This window comes from Eucalyptus grandis, chromosome 3 (genome assembly GCF_016545825.1).
Source record: "Eucalyptus grandis isolate ANBG69807.140 chromosome 3, ASM1654582v1, whole genome shotgun sequence".
NCBI lineage: Eukaryota > Viridiplantae > Streptophyta > Magnoliopsida > Myrtales > Myrtaceae > Eucalyptus > Eucalyptus grandis.
In genome coordinates this window covers 71,422,738-71,441,328 of record NC_052614.1, presented here as the reverse complement: position 1 = coordinate 71,441,328, position 18,591 = coordinate 71,422,738, and the positions used below count along the sequence as shown (strand labels likewise).

The following is an 18,591-nucleotide window of genomic DNA, read 5'->3' as shown; positions in this document are numbered from 1 at the left end:
AATGTTCTGGCAATGGATGGAAGAATCTCTTCAGGCTTCCCTTGGCGTATAAGCAAGTCAAGACCCCTTTGCAAATTCCGTTTCAGGTCCTCCAAACACTCAATTAGAAACTGTGCCCTCAAAGCTGCCAAAAATAGAAGTGACACAACTTCGATCTTTTACCAATCAGAATCATAATCATAATGTTCCACAAACACAACAATAGCAAAAAGGGTAAGCATGCATAGTCATATTGGTAGAAATGCCGAGTTATCAATGATAAAGTCAAAGGGGTTTAGATTGGAGAATGGGAAGTGCATATGAACTCGGCTTTTTGTTGGTGCAGGGAAAGAGAGAGAGATAAAAGACGATGATATTTTACCGCCAGTCTTGGGAAGCCAAAGTAATGGGTGGTGGCGAAGTGGCGGGGTCAAGGCAATAAACGGGCAAGACGAGCTCAGAGGAACACCAGGCCTGGAACAAAACCTCGTTGTCCAACACCCTCAGATCGTTCCTGAACCACACGATCACCGTCCCTCGGCCTTCCTCTTCGCGTCATTGTTTGCGGGAGTATCTGTGCATGGTCTCGTCCGCAATTCGCTCCATTTCGAGGGCGTTCAGTGCAGGGACGTGGAAAAGTTTTGCCGATGCGGGCATGGGTTCGGTATGTTCAGAGGCAGAAGAAGAAGAAGAAGAAGCCATAGCCATTGCCGTTGGGGAACGAAGACAAAGCTTGGATCTTGATGCGTTGAGGAGGCGTCTCAGTCTGAGACTGGGACGGAGTGGTGAGCTGGTGATCGAAACAGGGCCATGCCGTTTCCTCTTTCGTTCCACGTGCCCCAACTCCCCACCTATCAATGAGCTCAGAGAGAGAGAGAGAGAGAGATACGGACATTGACACGTAGGCGCATCTTTGTCGTGACGTGGTCGTTTGTTATCCACTGACAATGTTAACGGTTCGCTGCCGAGTGAGTGAAGGTCGCTACTCGTTGGGCGAAAAGAACCAACTGTTTTCCTAAGGTGAACCAGACACAAAATGCAGTAAAAACCCAAAAAATTGATTAACGTGCACTGTCCTTTTATTAAAGGAAGATGCTATATCTATATTTTAGATCGACTTATCAATACAAGGAATATGTTTATGCAAGGCCGCCCATTACACTCGGTGTGAATCCTAAACAATAAGGATTTGGGCTGCCTCTTGCACATGAAAGGAACCATGTCAAACCATGTTGTCTGGCGCTTCATGCCTCACTATTTCCCGCTAACTGCCACGGAAACCTATTTCGAATTCAAACATAATCAAAAGATTTCTCCGTAGATCAACACATAACAAGCGATCCTGCGAAACGGAAACCAAGTGGATGCTTTGCAATAGAACAAAGCTGGTTGGTCCATTATCTTTCACGACATATTATAAAAGTCGACTCAATTAGATTCCAACTACATTCTACATTCAGCTTTGTCAACCAGCGAGTCGCCCAACCAGTATGTCCTTAAAATTGGCTGGGAAAGGCGAACAAAACAAAGCATGGAAGGCAGTTCTACAGCTCCATGCACTCTGTCGAGCATTTCTTTCTCTGTATGTACGTTCCTGCAGAAGATGAACCCTACACCCAAATTCGTGAGATTGCAGAGGTGCTGGTACGAAACTACAAGTTGTAGTAAACCACTGACAGGTCCAGCTTTGAGAATGGTGCACTACCTTAAGTCTATGAAATCGACATAGATGTGAGAAATTAAGAATGCATAGGATGTGCTGAACATAAAAAGTCCACTCCCCACATAAGTAACAACCTCAGATACGCAGGTGGAATGGCTAGTGATGATACTTTTGCCCCTTCAGGATTGTCCATGACCTGAAAATGCAAGAAGAAAGCATTAATTGTTTACCGTGGCGACCAACATGGTCAGAGCATGATCAACATTCAGATGACGGCTTGCCTTTATGGTAACATTACAAGTGTGTAGATCGCAGGTGTCATTTTACCCAATAACCATGACTCCACCAACTGTTAGGACCGTACTCTTGAACTATCCTACCATTGCTAAATTGAAAGAAACAAGAATTTCTGAATTCTTCTGACCCCTGAGCAACAAGTGAAGGAACATGGTTGCTCCATATATAAAAAGTGAGTTAGAGCATGCACCCCCTATGCAAAAAGAGACAGTAGATACACCTCAGCATGAATTTTATCATCCATCAGGTCAAATGGCAGGTTAATTCTTATCTGGGGATATTTGTGATGGAAGTTTCACCACTATCCATTATCGGAAAAGTAATTAAATGTATGCGGTAACCAAAAGGTACGGTTGTCGAACATCGAACAACTCACTTTATGTTAATCTTTAAATACATATTGGTTTTGGTGCTCCAAGCTTGGTGAATATTCTTTTGTCAATGAAATTCAGCAAGGTACCCTATGACAGACATTAATTTGAAATTTAATAGAAAGGTTAATCCTAAGGTCCAATAGCTTATGGAAACATGACTTTGCTCTGGTAGTTCTTGCAAATAACCTGTAGAGTTGTTCCATCAGCACAACAAGTGCAATTTGGTGATTCAAGACCAGGGAAGATAGCAGTTGATATGTTGGCACGTTCTCTCAATTTTGGTCCATGACCATAAGGTCCACCGATGCAAAATGATAGCTTTGAAGCTCCCTAAAATATCAAAAGGAGAGATGACTCCAAGTAAGTTTCATTCATGCCAGAATCAAACATACTAACATCTCTGTAATGATGATGATGATATAAAGCGAAAGAAAAGAGCTTAGAAGAAAAATGCAACAGTCTTCCATGGGACTCTCTAATTCATAGCAATGCATGTCGTGTCATAGAGAACCTAAGGTATATAAGATACATACTACACATAGTAACGATCGATAGAATTTTCTACCATCTGTTCCAATTGGACTGTATGATGATAGTAATATTGCTATAAAGAACTTGTGGATGTGAAGTGGAGCAGGAATTCATACCTTATCTGCAGCACCACCGATCAACTCAGCCATCTCCTCTGACTCAATGTCTATCCCCTGCTCATCCAACAGCACGACCTGAAAAGAAAAAGAATCACATAAATTCTGCCTTCTGATTTTCATCATCAGTTGTATGCAGCCATAAGTAAGCTGAATGCAGACATTTCACTAAACGCATATCTTGCTGTTCTGACACCACAACCAGGCTGCACTTAAACACGCGTAGAGTGCGACAAAAAATCACATACAGAAAATGAGCAGCTGTTCCCTTATGGAAGGCAGGTTTTTTTCGGGGAATTCGGTCATTCCTGCTTTAACAGAATGATTAGGAACTGTGAATTGGCTCCGAGTCAAAACAAGAGTAATACCCAATCATCAGGTTTAATAAGATTCATGACTGCCACATCTTCATCGACAATTTGAGCCTGCTTCTCACTGCAAAAGGGCTAACTCTGTGATTGACCAGTGTGCAGAGCACACTAATTCAAAAGGAACTTCTTTTAGGAAAGATCTCGGGATTGCGAAACGTGGGAAGTGGGAAAGAGGTGGGGAGGGCGACCCACCGTGCATTTCTAGGGTTGGAGCGGACTTGGACATCCTCGACGGCGCAATAACGTCGGAGCTTGGAGTGTACTCGTCCACTAGTAGCTGCACGGCAGGCGATCTCTTCTTGCCCACGGTGAATACTCGTATCGGAAGCGCTCTCTGTCCCACACCAAATCGATTCAAACCACTCAGCAATCTCTTCAAGATGCGATTCGGTGGAACAAAAAGGTGAGATGAGAGTGAAAAATTCAGAATTTGGAGAGAGAGAGAGAGAGGGAAGACTACCACAGACTGACCAGTGTAGTTACATCTTCCAGTTCCACCTGAAAGCCAGACACAGTTTCAATCTCGTTTCCCACATGGGGGTCTCCTCAAAATGGTCGCTTTATGTTCCCAAACGACAGGAACTCAGAGAGACAGAGACAGAGACAGAGACAGGAACCTGCGGAAGGAATGGAGTTCGTCGCGAAGAGACGGACGGAGAGCGAGACAGCCATTTCCATGTTCTAGGGTGAGAGACAGCGGGGCATCATTATCGTCGCGAAAGTACAGAAATGAGGTAACATAACATGTCCGTTAAAAAGGAAGACGACCCTTTCTCTCTTTCTTACATATCTCTCTAATAAAGGATAATGAACACCTAAATCCTTTAGTGTTAAAACTTGACATGCAGGATACTTAAACATCAAGAGTTAAAAGAAAAAGTAAACTTAAGTCTCAAAATGGATCAATTAATTGCTAATGACAAGAAAATCCAACCAAAATGTTGCGTTGTGTTTTCTCGCCGAGACAAGTGTACAACAATGTCATTTACACGCTGATATGATTAGATAAACAAAAAATAACGTCATTTTGCCTCAAATTCAAATTTTAATATAAATATTAATTAAATTAAATTTGAAACTAAAATGTTAAAAAAAAAATTGTAGAAGTTCAGTAAGAGCTAGCACAACTCTCGTCACTACCTCTCCACTGTTGCCAAGAAGGGCCAACAATGGTAAGGAGAGAGTTGGCTAGGGTTAATGAAGCCTTGGCCAAAGGTTGATGACCTTGGCCAATCGACAATGAGGGCATGCAAGCCCTTGCTCATGTAGGACAACTTTGACCCAGCTAAGAGGGCCGGCAACCCTTGCAGATTTGGGGGAGGTTGCAACCCTCACCCCATATTTGGGTGAGGAGCTTGCAAGCCCCTTGCCGTTAGTCGACCAAGGTTGCTAGCTCCTTGCCAAGGCTCAACGACCCTAGCCAACCCTTCCCCCATTGTCATTGGTCCTTCCAATCAATGGTGGGAAGGCAACGATGGGCTTGCACAACTGTTATAGAAGTTTTGCAATTTTTTTTTTTTTATTTTCAAATTTTAATTTAATTAATATTTATATTAAAATTTAAATTCAAGTAAAAACGACATTATTTTGGTTCTTCTTTGCTAACTCAACTCTCTAGTGAACCATATAGACAAGTTATATTAATAAAAAATTGTCATGTATGATTTAGGTTAGGATCATTTGGACTTGGCATTTAGGTATTCCAATTTTCAAAAAAAGCAATACTTATGTATATCTTTTGTAAATTTTAGCACTTAGATTATACTTTTTACCAAAGAGAATGACACAAATGATCTTAAAATTTTAATTTATTTAATGCAATCCCTAAACTTTACCATAATGTTCGATATAGTCCATGAATTTTTATTTGTTTAACATAAAATTTGGACTATTGGTACTGCAATGTAGTACCTTAATTTCATGAAAATGTTCAATATAGTCCTTTAATTAATTCAATATCATGGACAACATTGAATATTTCATATGATGCGAAAATTAACTCGAATATATATAATAAAAAATTCATTGAACATTTAACAAATTAAAAGTTTATGGACTACATTACACATTAGGCTAAAATTTAGGGACTACATTGAACATATTAAAAATTCAAAAGCCACATTACATAATGAGCCACAGTTATGGATTATTTGTGTAATTTTCCCTTTAATAAATGCATTTACACTGGATATCGGTGTAGCCATGGTCATCGGCTGTGCATGGGCCCAGGCACAGGGCATGAAGGCCCAGGTGAGAAGTGGCCCTGCTAGGCATGGCCCCTTCCCCAAATGGGCCTGGGCCCAAACAGGTCAGGGCACCGGCCAAGTGCCCAGCCCTGCTGGTGACACATCTAGCCCATGAGAGTTGGGTGGACGAAGATGTGATCCGTCATGCGAGGATGAGATGGCTTGGGCGCTGAACGTGAAGTCATGGGATTTCTCATTCCATGTCATTTGGCAGTACTTTAATCTTGACGTCGCTGCTGGCTTTTCTGTTTTCACTTCTCTCTTGAATATATTTCATGCCAACTCAGGCAGTAGTATGTTCCCCTATTGCACGAAGATGCTCAAGGAACTTTGCATATTCCTGGCTTGCACTGCTTAAGTCGGCATGCGACCTAAGCGCATTGTACGTTGGTTTTCTCTAATTCCCCCTCCTCTGCAACTTGGCGCCGACATATTACTGCTTAGTACGTCATCTACATCGACTAACGTGCCACGGAAGATGTGTTCATTTAATGTAATCTAATTGAACGCTAGTTTATTTAAGAATTGAAACTTTTCACAATATGTTTCATGACCATTTCAATTAGTGCGCTCCACTCGGAATTGTTCAAATTTGTTAATAACCAATTTGTGCCTTTCCTCAGCATCATCTTTGATTTGCATTTTACCAAATCCATTTCCCCTTTGAATTCTCATTAGAGGTCATTGATACCGTTTTAAGGATAAATCAAAGAGTGGAATTGGTTTACTTACTAAATTATTAAACATAACAAGTACTGGAAACTGGTCTCTCAAAGAACCGCGTGCCATTGGTTAGTATTCTCAAATTGTTTATGCAACTCTGAAAGCTCCAATATCTTGACATTGAACATTTGGGAGATGATATCATGTTTTGATTTAGATATCATTTATTTCGCGATAAATGTGATATTTCTAGAAAATATTTTCTATAAAGTTATTTTTAATAAAATGACAATTTTGTTTTTTTTTTTTTTTTATATTAGTGTTTTCTTCTATTTGATTTTTTTAAGCTATTGAATCAACGTAATCAACTATAGGTATAGTCCTTTATCAACATATGAATAGGATGAGGATGAGGCCCCTAGAAATGGGAAGACAATATTTTTTATTGTTTGATAAGATGTGATTTTCCAAAATAAGCATACACTATTTGAACATGAGTGACTTGCACATAACAAGCCAAAGAATGGGACACAGGCACTAGATTCTCGGGCCTAGATCCCCAACTCCTGAGTACGTACGAGCACCAATCCTAGGTCAGCAAAAACCAAGCCATAGAATCTTCGTGACCGGCTCCTTGCCACCCCAACCTTAATCCATGAATGTTGGGCCTAGTACATTGCCTCTCAGGCTCGAGTCCATCAAGGTAGCCCCAAAACCTTGGTGCTTGGGCTGAGTCCATTGAACGCCCTCAAACCCCCAACATGCACGCCCAAGCACCAAGGACCTAAGTCCAACCTCGATAAACCCATGCTTGACATTAATGACCTAACACAAGCATTAGGACCGGTTTTGGATGTTGGGGACTTAGGCCCAAGCTCAATGGACTCAAGCCCGAGCATCGAGACTCAAGCCTAGTACTAGGGATCTAGTTGTGCACTCTAGGTTCCCAAGCCTAGCCTTGATGGACCTAAGTGCGAGCACCAAGGTCGACCCAAGCCTCGATGGACTTGAGGCACGGGCACTCTTGTCTTGAGCCTAGAACTTGAACTTGACCTCAATGGGCGAGGCCCAAGCATCGAGGACCTAGACCAAAGCATCACAAACCCAAACCTAACCTCATTGAACTCAAGCTCAGGCATCAAGGTTCCGGTCTTAAGTGTCGAAGTCTCTAGCCCAACCTCTATGGATCCAAGCATAGGTGCATAGGAACTCGAGCTCGAGCCACGACATCGAGTCGGGCCGAGCCTTAATGGATTTGGGGGTTGGGGTATCGAGCCCGGCCTTAATGGACCCGAGCCCAAGTGCTAGGGACCTAAGCATTGGGCACTGGGGTTTCTAGCCTTGCCTTGATGGACTTGGGCTTGCCCTCAATGGACCCCAATAGACTCAACCCCATTGCTAAGGGCTCGAGAAAGAGCATTAAGGAAATCATGATTTCTTATTATATTTTGGAAAATGATTTTCAATTTTTTTTAAATGAAATTATTTTCCTAAATTTAAATATGGGTAGGAAAATCTTTTCTGTCGCATCATTTTTTAAGAGATTCAAATGCAAAGAATAATGAAAAAAATATTTTCTATCTCGTATGTAATTCCCCTAACAAGATAAGCCTCGGGAGTTCGTTCAAGACCCAGTAAACACAAAATTCTCTCCACGGCGGCGGATAGAACCATGAAAAATGTTCTAAACCATTTGGCTGCTCGGATTTCTGTATAAAGAAGATAAAGGCTTTCTTCAGCTGTACAGTGCACAGGGAGTTGGGTGGGTTAAACCCGTAAAAGAAAAATCCTGTGTAAATTTTGATTAAGGATATAATGCCGCACCTCTCCACTTCCATGGAAAGAGTCAATACTCGATCATATTCCCCCGAGGTTTCCATCTTCCTACTCATCATCTGTTTGACTAACTGGTTATTTACCTCTATAAACCTAATTATCAAACGAATCATTAGCTGATATACTTGCCCAACGAGAAACTTTTGTCATCCGGAATGATGTCTTATTTGTATTTCTCTTTATGCGTTAGCTAATTAGCAACTTGATAAACTTATAGTCTGTCTGCAGCATGATCAAATCAAACTACTCCTAAGAAACTGGGAGAAATTTCCTAGGTTTTTCTCCTCCTTTTCTGCCCCGTTTTTCAAGTTTCTCTGCCTGGCAGATGATTTTGGCAAGTTTGGTCAATCTTCAACCGTAGACTCTCCTTCTCTTAAGTTTTCTACCTTGGCCGATGCTTGCCTGTAGCCTTTTAAGCCTAAAATATTTGCTATTTGAAGTCAAAGAACCATATTCAGAAGGATGTAATGATCTGCAAGCTGCATCTTCATTTGCATACTTTATATCTATTGACTTCAAATGATAAATATGTTAGGCATTAAAAGAGATATACTTTCTGCATTTGGTTCTTACTCCTTGGCGATTATTGACATATGCAACTTGATTCCTTAATGTCTTAACAGCATTTTTGCAGAAAAGATTTTTTACTTTAAGTCATAATGCAACTTGATCCCCTAGTAATTGTGGGCGTCCGGCACCAAGTTGCTCCCCTTAGGTTGCGCTTTGTAAAAGTCTTCATTCAGTATTTTCCATATGAGCTGCTGAAGATAGGATAAGCACAAAACCTAAACAACAACACAATACAAAAAGAGCCGGAGATGAGATTATGTTATCTTCTAGACCATAACAACAATAAGGAGAACACAATTCTGCACACAGCCATGTGATGTCAGAAAGAAAGTAAACTGCATCCATGTCTTTCTGGCCAAATATAAAGTTTATCTATCTCTTGCTGGCCAAAGAAAAAGTGCATCAATATCTTTCAAATATTTTCACAAATATAACTTGCCAAAAACTCACACATGGGGTGCTTGTGAATACAACATCGTATTATTTGTTGCCTCATGTTTCCTTTGGCATGGTCCCGAGATATTTCATCAGTGTGCAGGATTATAATGGAGAGACGCCTGCTTTGAATTCTTGAATTGTTGTCGTTGCCCTGTTGCTTCGATCAGATGGCAGGTCATTGACTGCTTGAGATGTCATATTGGGTCTTTTCCTGATCAGAGGCACCGCCTTGTGCGAATCAAGACTACGCTGATCAAAGCTTTTATCAGGTAATCTGCAATATGCATCATTCATTGTGCAACGGCATGATGCATTTTAGTTTATTCAATCAATGATCTCAGCCACTTGATGGAGATTAGATTGATCTGCAACAAATGTAAGCCCTTGATCTGGCAGATTGAACATTTTGCCTTAGCCTTTAATGCTCCTACCCAATCATTTAATGCCCCTACCTAATCATTTAATGCCCTACCTAATCATACTTACCTACAATTCTGCCATGTGCAACCCATAACTCAGCAATAGGAAAGTCCAACCTACAATTTATAGATGTATGTTCTGGGGACCATCTCGTGCATAAGAAAAATTAGTAACTCCGATGGCAACTCAATTATTATTCTATAGAGGTTGACGAACGTGCAGCAAAGCCGTAAACTAATGTCTAATTGAGTAAACGTCCAGCCAATAACTTGAAGTTAATATGCGCTGACACGCTTAAAAGTTTGAATAAGAGGATTGGAGGGCCTATAAATACCCATTCCTTATCGAAGAAAACTCAACCGACAACTTTATCCTTGAAAAGATTTTCCTCTCTCTCTCTCTCTCTCTCTCCTCTGCGCTTCTCTTGATTAGATAGCCTCACTTAGCGTAATGGAAAAAACGAGCGTACCTCTTCAACCTCCAACTTATGGAAACCTAATCACAGTTCTCAGCATGGATGGTGGAGGGATAAGAGGGATTGTTCCCGCTACTATTCTAAGTTTCCTAGAGTCTGAACTTCAGGTATTGAACTAATGCTAATGCTGTACGCACAGTTGATATCTGTTTTGCATGTAATTCTAACTTTCTGATATACCCGAATCCATTTTGTAGAAGATGGATGGTAAAGATGCAAGACTTGCTGACTATTTTGACGTGATAGCGGGCACGAGCACAGGAGGCCTTATAACAGCCATGTTGACCAGCCCTAATGAAAAGAATCGACCCATGTTCTCTGCCAAAGACATCAAGGACTTCTACCTTGAAAATGGCCCTAAATCTTCCCTCAGGACAGGTCTAAATTCAGTTTCTTTTCTTTTCTACATGATCATGTCAGAAGCTTCCTGTGTATGATTAACGTTTTTTTCATGGAGTCAACATTCTAACTTGTCCTTTAAATGCTTAATCGAATGTTTTGCAGTGGTCCATTTGCTCCTGTTACAAAGATGATGAAGACTGTCACAGGACCAAAGTATGACGGAAATTACCTTCATAAACTCATAAGGGAAAAACTAGGGGACACAAGGTTGCACCAGACGTTAACCCATGTTGTGATCCCAACTTTTTGACATCAAGCGTCTCCGTCCAACCATCTTTTCTACCTACCAGGTGTGCATCCTGGCCCTGCAGCGTGGCACGCACACTCCCCAATCAAATAAACTCGATCGCCTTTCTGTCCGTTCAACTTTGCTGGTATATCATTTAACAGTTGCCAGTCTTGTATCCATTGTTTTGGACAGGTGAAGAACAAACCATCCGTTGATGCGTTGCTCTCTGATATATGCATTGCCACTTCGGCTGCACCAACTTATCTCCCTGCCCACTATTTCCAAACTGAAGATCACTCAGAAGCAGTGAGAGAGTTCAATCTTATAGATGGTGGGGTGGCTGCAAATAATCCGGTCTGTACAAAAATAAAAGAAGTAACTCCACCATGACGATAAATAAATTGTGCAGGCAGCAACTTGCATGTCAATATATGTGATGGCAACGGAAACTTATTGTCAATTGCAATGAATGATATGCAGACTTTAGTTGCTATAAGTGAAGTGACGAAAGAGATAAGCAAGGGAACCAGACTTCTTTCCTATAAAGCCAATGGACTACGGGCGTTTTCTGGTGATATCTTTGGGAACCGGTTCGCCAAAATCCGAACAGAGGTACAATGCACATGAAGCAGCAAAGTGGGGGATCATCGGTTGGTTAACCAGCGGAGGATCCACCCCTCTAGTAGACGTCTTCACCCAAGCAAGTGCAGATATGGTTGATCTCCATCTCGCTGTTGTTTTCCAAGCTCTTCATTCGGCAAAGAGCTATCTCCGCATCCAGGTATATATCAATACCAGTATACATAGGGCATACATATGCAAGAACACGTACTTGTGCGTATATTAACCCGCTTATTGTTCTTTTGCTTATTTATACATGATGTTGATACAAAATTCGGTGATCTTTGTAGGATGATACGTTGAGCGGACCAGTATCTTCGGTGGACATAGCCACAAAGAACAACATGAATGATCTGCTCAAAGTGGGGGAAGGACTACTGAAGAAGCCGGTATCTAGGGTTAACCTGGACACCGGAATCTTCAAGCTGCTGAATCAAGAGACTAACGAAGAAGCTCTCAAAAGGTTTGCAAAGCTACTTTCGGAAGAGAAGAGGCTTCGCCTTGCTCGGTCTCCCCACGGACACGCTCGCTTCCCTAGCTTTCCCACTTCATCAACTGCTTGATGTCTCTGGCTTTCTAAGTTGTACTAGCACCGAGCTGATGCAACGACGTATAAAAAAGGCGTCAGGAAACAATCGATCAGACTCCATTATTCTTTATTCTTCTATTGCATTCCAATCAAAACCCGAACGGGATGGTGTGGCAGATAAAATTTCTTTCTAGATTCTTTTCTAGTCACAGATGTTTATGTTTATATGATGTTGTTTTGCATGCTTGAACAGATGGTCGTCCCCGCATGACGGCTGGTCTAGTCAGCAAAACCTATCTAATTATCAATTACGTGTACGGTGACTAATTAGATTTAAATACAATAGAGAAAAAAAAAAAAAATTGCAGACGAAACTCCCCATTCATCTAGTTAGTATTTAAGTTATCATACTCTCATAGGCAGCCCCATATTAAATATCAAAATGAACAATATGAGACTGTAGATGTGTGTGTTTCAACAGATGGGCCCAACAAAAAAATGTGATGTCACCATATATACTAATTTTAAAAACTAATCTTTGGGTACCTAGTAATATCTGTAGAATTTTAGGGTGTTGGTGCATCCAATCACTTGTGTATCTATTCAACTGGCAATAAGACATTCACTCTTTCTTTAGTATATTGTTTCGATTGCATGTTATCTAGTATGGGCCCGTTTGGTTCGGCTTTTGGGAATGCATTTGCAAAAATGCAAATACCTTTGGGTGAAGGGAGTTTTCAAAATACAAATACCGTTTGGTAAAATTTGCATTTGTAAATGACTTTTGCTAAATTAAAAAAACAAAAAAATATTTGTATTTTTTTTTTTTTGCAATATGGCCATTGGACCGCCGGATCGGCGGCTAGATGGCTAGATCGGCCCCGGCCAGCAGGGTCGCGCGACCCCAAGCGACAACCGTCGAAGGTCGCGCAACCCCAGGCGACGACCGTCGAAGGTCGCGCGACCCTAGGTGACCACCGTCGAAGGTCGCGGGACCCAAGCGTTGCTTGAGGTCCGGCAACGGTCGCCGGGGTTGGGTGACCCTCAAGCAGTGGTTGCCGGCACGTCGCCAGCATGCACAACCCCTTGGCCGGTGGTCATCGGACTCCATGCAGTGGTTTTCTTCGAAGATGAATAGTAACTAGAACTTGCATTCCGAAAATGCAAGTTCCCAAAGACCTCAAACTTGTTTTGGACTAAGGGCCTTAGAGTCATTTGGAAATGCAATTGTATCTTGCCAAAGTTGCCCAAAAAATCCAAATCAAACGCGTTTGCATTTGGCCAAGGGACTTTAGAGTCCCAAAGCCCATTCCCATAGCTGAACCAAATGGGGCCTATAGACCTTAGGTTATTTCAATATATGATTATTCCTTGCATTGATTAAGACGTGGTGGGGCATCCCAGGGGTACAACGTGTTAGGGCATCACACGTGATTTATAATGTGATGCATAACTGATTAAATAAACTTTGCCCGTGTTGAAATAATATGTCATGAAAATATATTGATGAATTTGGATTAAGACTCATATTTTGATACATATTAAGGTTCATTAGGGCTTGTTTGTTAACTAGCCTAATAGTAACTAATTCTTTTTTTTTTTGTTCCTTAGAACAAAAAAAAGAACAGAAATCCGTTTGATAATTTTTTTCGTTCCGGATAACAATTTGTTCTCGAAAATAGTTTGAAACGGAATTAAGAAGCATAAAAAAGTTGCTTATTTGTTCCGAAACAATTCCAAAATCAAACCAAATTTTCTTTTCCTTTATTTCCTTTTCTTTTCTCTTCTTTTTCCTCATTGCCAATCACCGGCCATGACAATGGCCGGCTTGACCACTAGGCGAGGTCTGGCGACCTCGTCGGACCCTCCTCAGGCCAGGATGAGGTCCGACAAGGCTCGGCCTCGCCTTGGCCTGGCAAGGGTCAACCTCCCCCAAATCTAGCAAGGCCGAGCCTCACCATGCCTCTCCCCCAACAGCCACAAGACTCAGCCTCACCAGGCCAGGGTGAGGTCAAGCCTTGCCAACGGTCAAGCAAGCTTGCCCGAGTCACTGTAAGGTTCAACCTCATAGCAAGGCTACAAGACTCGGCCTCGCCGGGCCAAGGCGAGGTCAAGCCTTGCTAGCGGTGAAGTAGGCTTGCCCACTCACCTGCAAGGTTAAACCTCAGAGCGAGAAAAAGAATCATTTATAGATAGAAATTGTTTTCAAGAGCATAATGGTTACCAAACGCACTCTTAATTATCACATGCATCGCAAATTATATGTCACTTGCACATTTACAATTTAGGTACATTCATGTTCCTATTGAGGATAATCCACATTAGAATTCATATAGACTTAGGTGAGTTTAAAGTTTTCATTAATTAAAGAAAAACCAAATAAAAGAAGTCATTTAGTTCTACTGCCTGGAGGATTAATTAATCTCATAACTTGCATGTCATAAATTGCACGTCATTTAGTCGGTCACATGACTTACTATTAATGTTTTAATAAAAATCAATCATATAGATAAAATATATTAATTGCATCCAATGCATTGTTCACGTTGCATATAGTTTACATAAAAAAATGCCAGAAGAGTAAGTACGCATTATTAGGTCACTATTCTTTTAATAAATAAAGCCATTAGGTCATATTTGGTGTCCTAGAGTCTAGTCTTCTATTTATAAAACGAAAAAAATAAAATCTCCCGCATCGTTAAATAAAAGGGTTAATTTATAGTTGGTTCCAATTCATGTCATTAGTATTGGATGTAGTTTGCATTCAATTCATAATAATAGCATACATGTCATTTAGACTCAATTTTAGCTCATTAATGCATGATCAGATTAGAATTCATATAATCGTACCATTTAAATTAATCATGTTCGTTTTAAACAAGAAAAACCCAAATAAAAAAATAATAATAACATAGCATAATCACATTTAGAAATCATGTCTAGGTCATGCATATGTCGCATTCTTGTTTGGCTTTTGGTTAATATCTTTGCAAAATCCTTGCTGCATTGGCCGATAATGGAACTTTGCTTTTTATTTGCTTAGCACATCAAGGTTCTTCCATTTCCCCAAGTAATTTATTTATCAATTTGATTATTTATTGTTAAATTATTTGCTTGCGCACCCGAATGATGAATGATCACCCTTCACATGTTAATGGTTTAGGATTAATTGACAAAGACTATTTACAAGACTTTTTTAAATAAAGATAAAAGGTACCGAAAAGAATCAAGTCCCCATATCCATCGCAAAATTAAAATGTACTCTCACATTCTACTTGAGCATCTAATCGACTCCTAACTAATTAGCAGCTACTCTTATATAAATTAAAATGCATTTTTGAGATTGTTTAAATCAAAACCCCAAGTTGCGATTGGTGTGAGCTTATGAGAATCCACACTAGGCGACAAGGCCATCTCTTTAATGAGTAACCATTTGTACCGACCTAGTTATTCATTAGCTTTCCCTTGATAGTTCACCTCTGAAAAAGTCGCAACAATAGTCGTTGCTCCTCACCACTTGATTATGCAAAATAGTAATAACTTGAGAATATTAGTTGCCATAATGATGGATCTATCTTCACTTAATTAGTATCATGTGACATTGTACACACTAGGAATTTGCTTTTATGCATCAAAGACAATAATTTTAGCATAACATAAGCTTTTGTGAGAATATACATACATACCCCAACTAGCGATGATGTTAACTGCCGAGTACAAATAAGCAAATTCCCCCAATGACGAACGAAGCTATTCTTTACTTGCATAGCCTATTATCCCTTTTGCTTATAGACTGGAGTAAATGGAATAGACAAGTCCCTGGAGTAGTCTTCTTACCGGAATGTCTCCTCATAAAGAGCCAATCATGAGTCATCTGTCTTTGACCAACCGTAGCGAGTTTTCCAGCTTTGAACAACAACTTTTTGCATCATGGACATGACTTGGATGCCCGAGGACGGGCGGTTCCCCAGAAGAGATCGAGTCAACGTTATCTGTACCTATGTCTAGAGACCCTACGTTTGACTGGCAAATGAGAAGTCTCATTTCAGGGGGGAGAATATCAAGAACAAGGCCCGAGAATCTGAGATATGCTTGTTTTCTTTCAGTAAGGATCTCTATAGCTATCACGAGGCCAAATCTTATTTCTAAATAATAGTCGGACGATTCATGGAATAAGCCTTCGATCCTTGATGGTACCCTTCACATGTAGCCATACCATTCATTGACTCAATTCATGTCCATTTATTCGGCTATTGACGCGTAGCAAATACACAACATTATGAAGGTTTGAGAAATATCTTATATCGAATATCTGCCATTTTCTTGAATAGATAAACATTTGGATCGTGCCTTACCGATTGTGTTTCTAGTAAATGGATTCCTAACCACAAAGGTATCTAAGGAGAGTACGAAGCACATCACTCTAACCAAGAAACAAGTACAAGACAACTTGAATTTTTACATTGGTATCAGTATTGTTTACCCCCACCATCAAGGAAATGATCCTGTACAGCGTCTGCTTTTCTATGCATCATGAATCACGTTTTAGAGGTAGACGGGTGATAGAAGATCCACTCCTACTGGAGGCTTGTTACAGAAAGTGATGTGTTAAGAAAGGAAGAAGCGATTTTTTAGAACAAAGGTTTTCACTATGCTGATGTTGTTTTCACACAAACAGACAAACTCCCACTTTTCCAATGAATCTTTGCTTCTTGCTAGAGTTGCCTATCAGGCATGTCCCCATTCTTTCTTTTTCGTTGTTTTTCTTTCTCTTGTTTTTCTTGTTTTTGGTATTAATCGCAGTATCTCTGCAATAAGACAACAATTGATTATCCCGGCCTTACTTTTTAATCTATGGTACGTCGAGTGGACGTGGAGACATCTCAGCCAATCCGAGGTCCGTGATTAATATTCAGGATTCTTTGCTTACTTTCGTGATTCGTGAAGAGGACATCATCAGCTTATTGCATGCAAGTGTGTAGTGAGCTAGGCCTTTTATGTAGAATGAGACAAAAAGAGGGTATACTATAGCACTATCACTCACAATATTATTCAGAAGTAACAAAGGACAATAGATGGAGAACAAAATCTCACTGAAACCCTGCACTCTAAGCACCCACAAATGGACTTAAGGAAAGACTGAGAATATGACGAGAAACACATACGAGCGTGGAAAGGGAAACATCTATGACACATGATTATCAAAGCAGGAGACCAACTCGAGAGCACAGGCACCCAGATGCCAGACGCATGAATAGGGCCTCACTGCAGCGACGGATCAAGAGCGATCCCGGACGTGGAAGATGTTGGGGTTCTTGACGACAATGTCGAACATGTGGACGGAGTTGAACTTGGAAAAGTCGCGGGGGATACAGATGAGGTCGTTGGAGTTGTGCTTGTGGAACCGTATGAGGCCGGCGTCTCCGCCGCCGTGGTACCTCTCCCATCCCAATCCCCTCAAAATTTGCTCCAGCGAAGAGTAGGAAGATATCACCTCCCCGCTCGGCAAGTGCACCAGCACCTTCCTCGCCTGTGCGTCTGCCTGCGGGTTCTCGACCAAACGGTACACCCCGTTCTTGAAGACCCAAACCCCCGCCATTCTCCCACCCCGCAACGGTTGTCTTTCCCCCCTTTTAGGGTGAAATAAGACGCTTCTCTTTAGATCGCAAGCACGAGACTTATGTAGGACTAAGCTGAGGTTCTTGCGGTACGTAGATGGCGAGGGTGCGGGGGGGTTTATATAGGCAACATAGGGGCGCACAAAACACACGATCCATCGCTCGATTGGAAGTACAGAATTGTTTGTTTTTGGGTGTAGAATCAAGATATCGCGGGCCCGATCCAACGGGTTCTAATCAGTGGAAACATAGGAATCGGGGGCACACTCATTATTCCTCGGCTTGGGATTGGGAGAATCTCATGCTGTGCGACTTTTTCCTCTTGCTTTCGGGGGAATTATTAATGGGAATCTTTTGGGGGAGGGGGCGGGGGAGAGGGGGGGGTTGGAATTATATTAAATTAGGAAAAATGGGGGAATTGTCTCCCTCCAAGATTGATAATGAAGATTAAACGACGTGGCGGGTGCACCCACTCATGTCACGAGAAGTCCACGTGAAGGGACTTGAAGGGATTGGAGGATAGGGAGTTTGGTAAGCGCTAATGGCTTGGGAACTGAAAAGGAAGGATTCTCCCTTGCCTACTCATCATTGGACACAGCATAAAAAGCAAAAAAAACAAAGAGGAGAATAGAGGCCTTAAAAACTGGAAGTGGCGATTGTCCTATTCATGAACGTCGTGGGTTTTGTTTTCTTTTCGTTTTCGGAGAAACAAAGAAAGGCTTTGGGTGCGTTTGTTTGCGTTTCTGTTTAAAAATTGTTCCGAGGAACGAAATAGAAAAAAGTGTTTGTTCCGGGAACAATTTTGAACAAAACAACGTGTTTGGTAAACTTGTTCCAAGAATAAAAAATAAACGAAACATGTTTGGTAAATTTGGATAATTTTTTTATTTCTTTTTTTTTTCTATTTTTTTTTTTTTTCCTTTTTTTTTCTTTTTTTCTTTTTCATTTTTTTTTTTCTTCTTTTGGCCGGTCGGCGAGCGGTCGGCCTCGCCTTGATCCGACAAGGCCGAGCTCGCCCGGCGGGCGCAGGCGCGGCCTCGCCGAGCCACCGCTAGGCGAGGCGAGGCTCGCCGCCGTTGGGCGAGTCGGCCTCGCCGGGGACGGCGAGCCTCGGCCTCGCCAGGGGGCCGGCGAGCCTTGCCGTGGCGGGCGAGGCCGCCGGGCCTCGTCGGGGTCGCCGGCCATGGCCAGGCGCCGGCCGACCGGCCAAAAG

At 41.5% G+C, this 18,591-nt stretch overlaps 2 protein-coding genes and 1 pseudogene across 6 annotated transcripts; 1 reads left to right on the top strand and 2 right to left on the bottom strand.

The window, feature by feature from the left end:
- Nucleotides 1-1,278: 1,278 nt before the first annotated feature.
- LOC120286013 (putative RNA methyltransferase At5g10620) lies at nucleotides 1,279-4,091 on the bottom strand. 5 transcript variants are annotated; one of them, XM_039308339.1, is made up of 7 exons: nucleotides 3,949-4,091; nucleotides 3,803-3,829; nucleotides 3,524-3,704; nucleotides 3,329-3,395; nucleotides 2,961-3,038; nucleotides 1,777-1,838; nucleotides 1,279-1,589 (listed from the first exon to the last, which is right to left on the bottom strand). In XM_039308339.1, exons 1-7 carry the CDS (start codon nucleotides 4,007-4,009, stop codon nucleotides 1,445-1,447), a joined length of 621 nt encoding a protein of 206 aa, XP_039164273.1. In that variant the 5' UTR covers nucleotides 4,010-4,091; the 3' UTR covers nucleotides 1,279-1,444. The 5 variants fall into 5 exon arrangements, with proteins under 5 accessions (XP_039164273.1, XP_039164272.1, XP_039164274.1 ...); XM_039308338.1 differs by having other exon boundaries at nucleotides 1,279-1,573; XM_039308340.1 differs by having other exon boundaries at nucleotides 1,279-1,573; nucleotides 3,524-3,665.
- A 5,803-nt stretch (nucleotides 4,092-9,894) lies between these two features.
- Nucleotides 9,895-11,807, top strand: LOC120291241 (annotated as a pseudogene).
- A 5,053-nt stretch (nucleotides 11,808-16,860) lies between these two features.
- LOC120292251 (flowering-promoting factor 1-like) lies at nucleotides 16,861-17,459 on the bottom strand. The gene has a single exon (XM_039310497.1). The coding sequence runs from the start codon at nucleotides 17,357-17,359 to the stop codon at nucleotides 17,039-17,041; it is 321 nt and encodes a 106-aa protein (XP_039166431.1). The 5' UTR covers nucleotides 17,360-17,459; the 3' UTR covers nucleotides 16,861-17,038.
- Between the last annotated feature and the right edge of the window lie 1,132 nt (nucleotides 17,460-18,591).

Excerpts from the sequence above, each read along its gene's own strand:
- LOC120286013 (XM_039308338.1), bottom strand. The coding sequence starts at position 4,009 with ATGGAAATGGCTGTCTCGCTCTCCGTCCGTCTCTTCGCGACGAACTCC. Across the intron at positions 3,830-3,948 it reads GAACTCCATTCCTTCCGCAG|GTGGAACTGGAAGATGTAAC; the intron begins GTTCCTGTCTCT and ends TCTGGCTTTCAG. Across the intron at positions 3,396-3,523 it reads TCCAACCCTAGAAATGCACG|TGAGAAGCAGGCTCAAATTG; the intron begins GTGGGTCGCCCT and ends GCCCTTTTGCAG.
- LOC120292251 (XM_039310497.1), bottom strand. The coding sequence starts at position 17,359 with ATGGCGGGGGTTTGGGTCTTCAAGAACGGGGTGTACCGTTTGGTCGAG.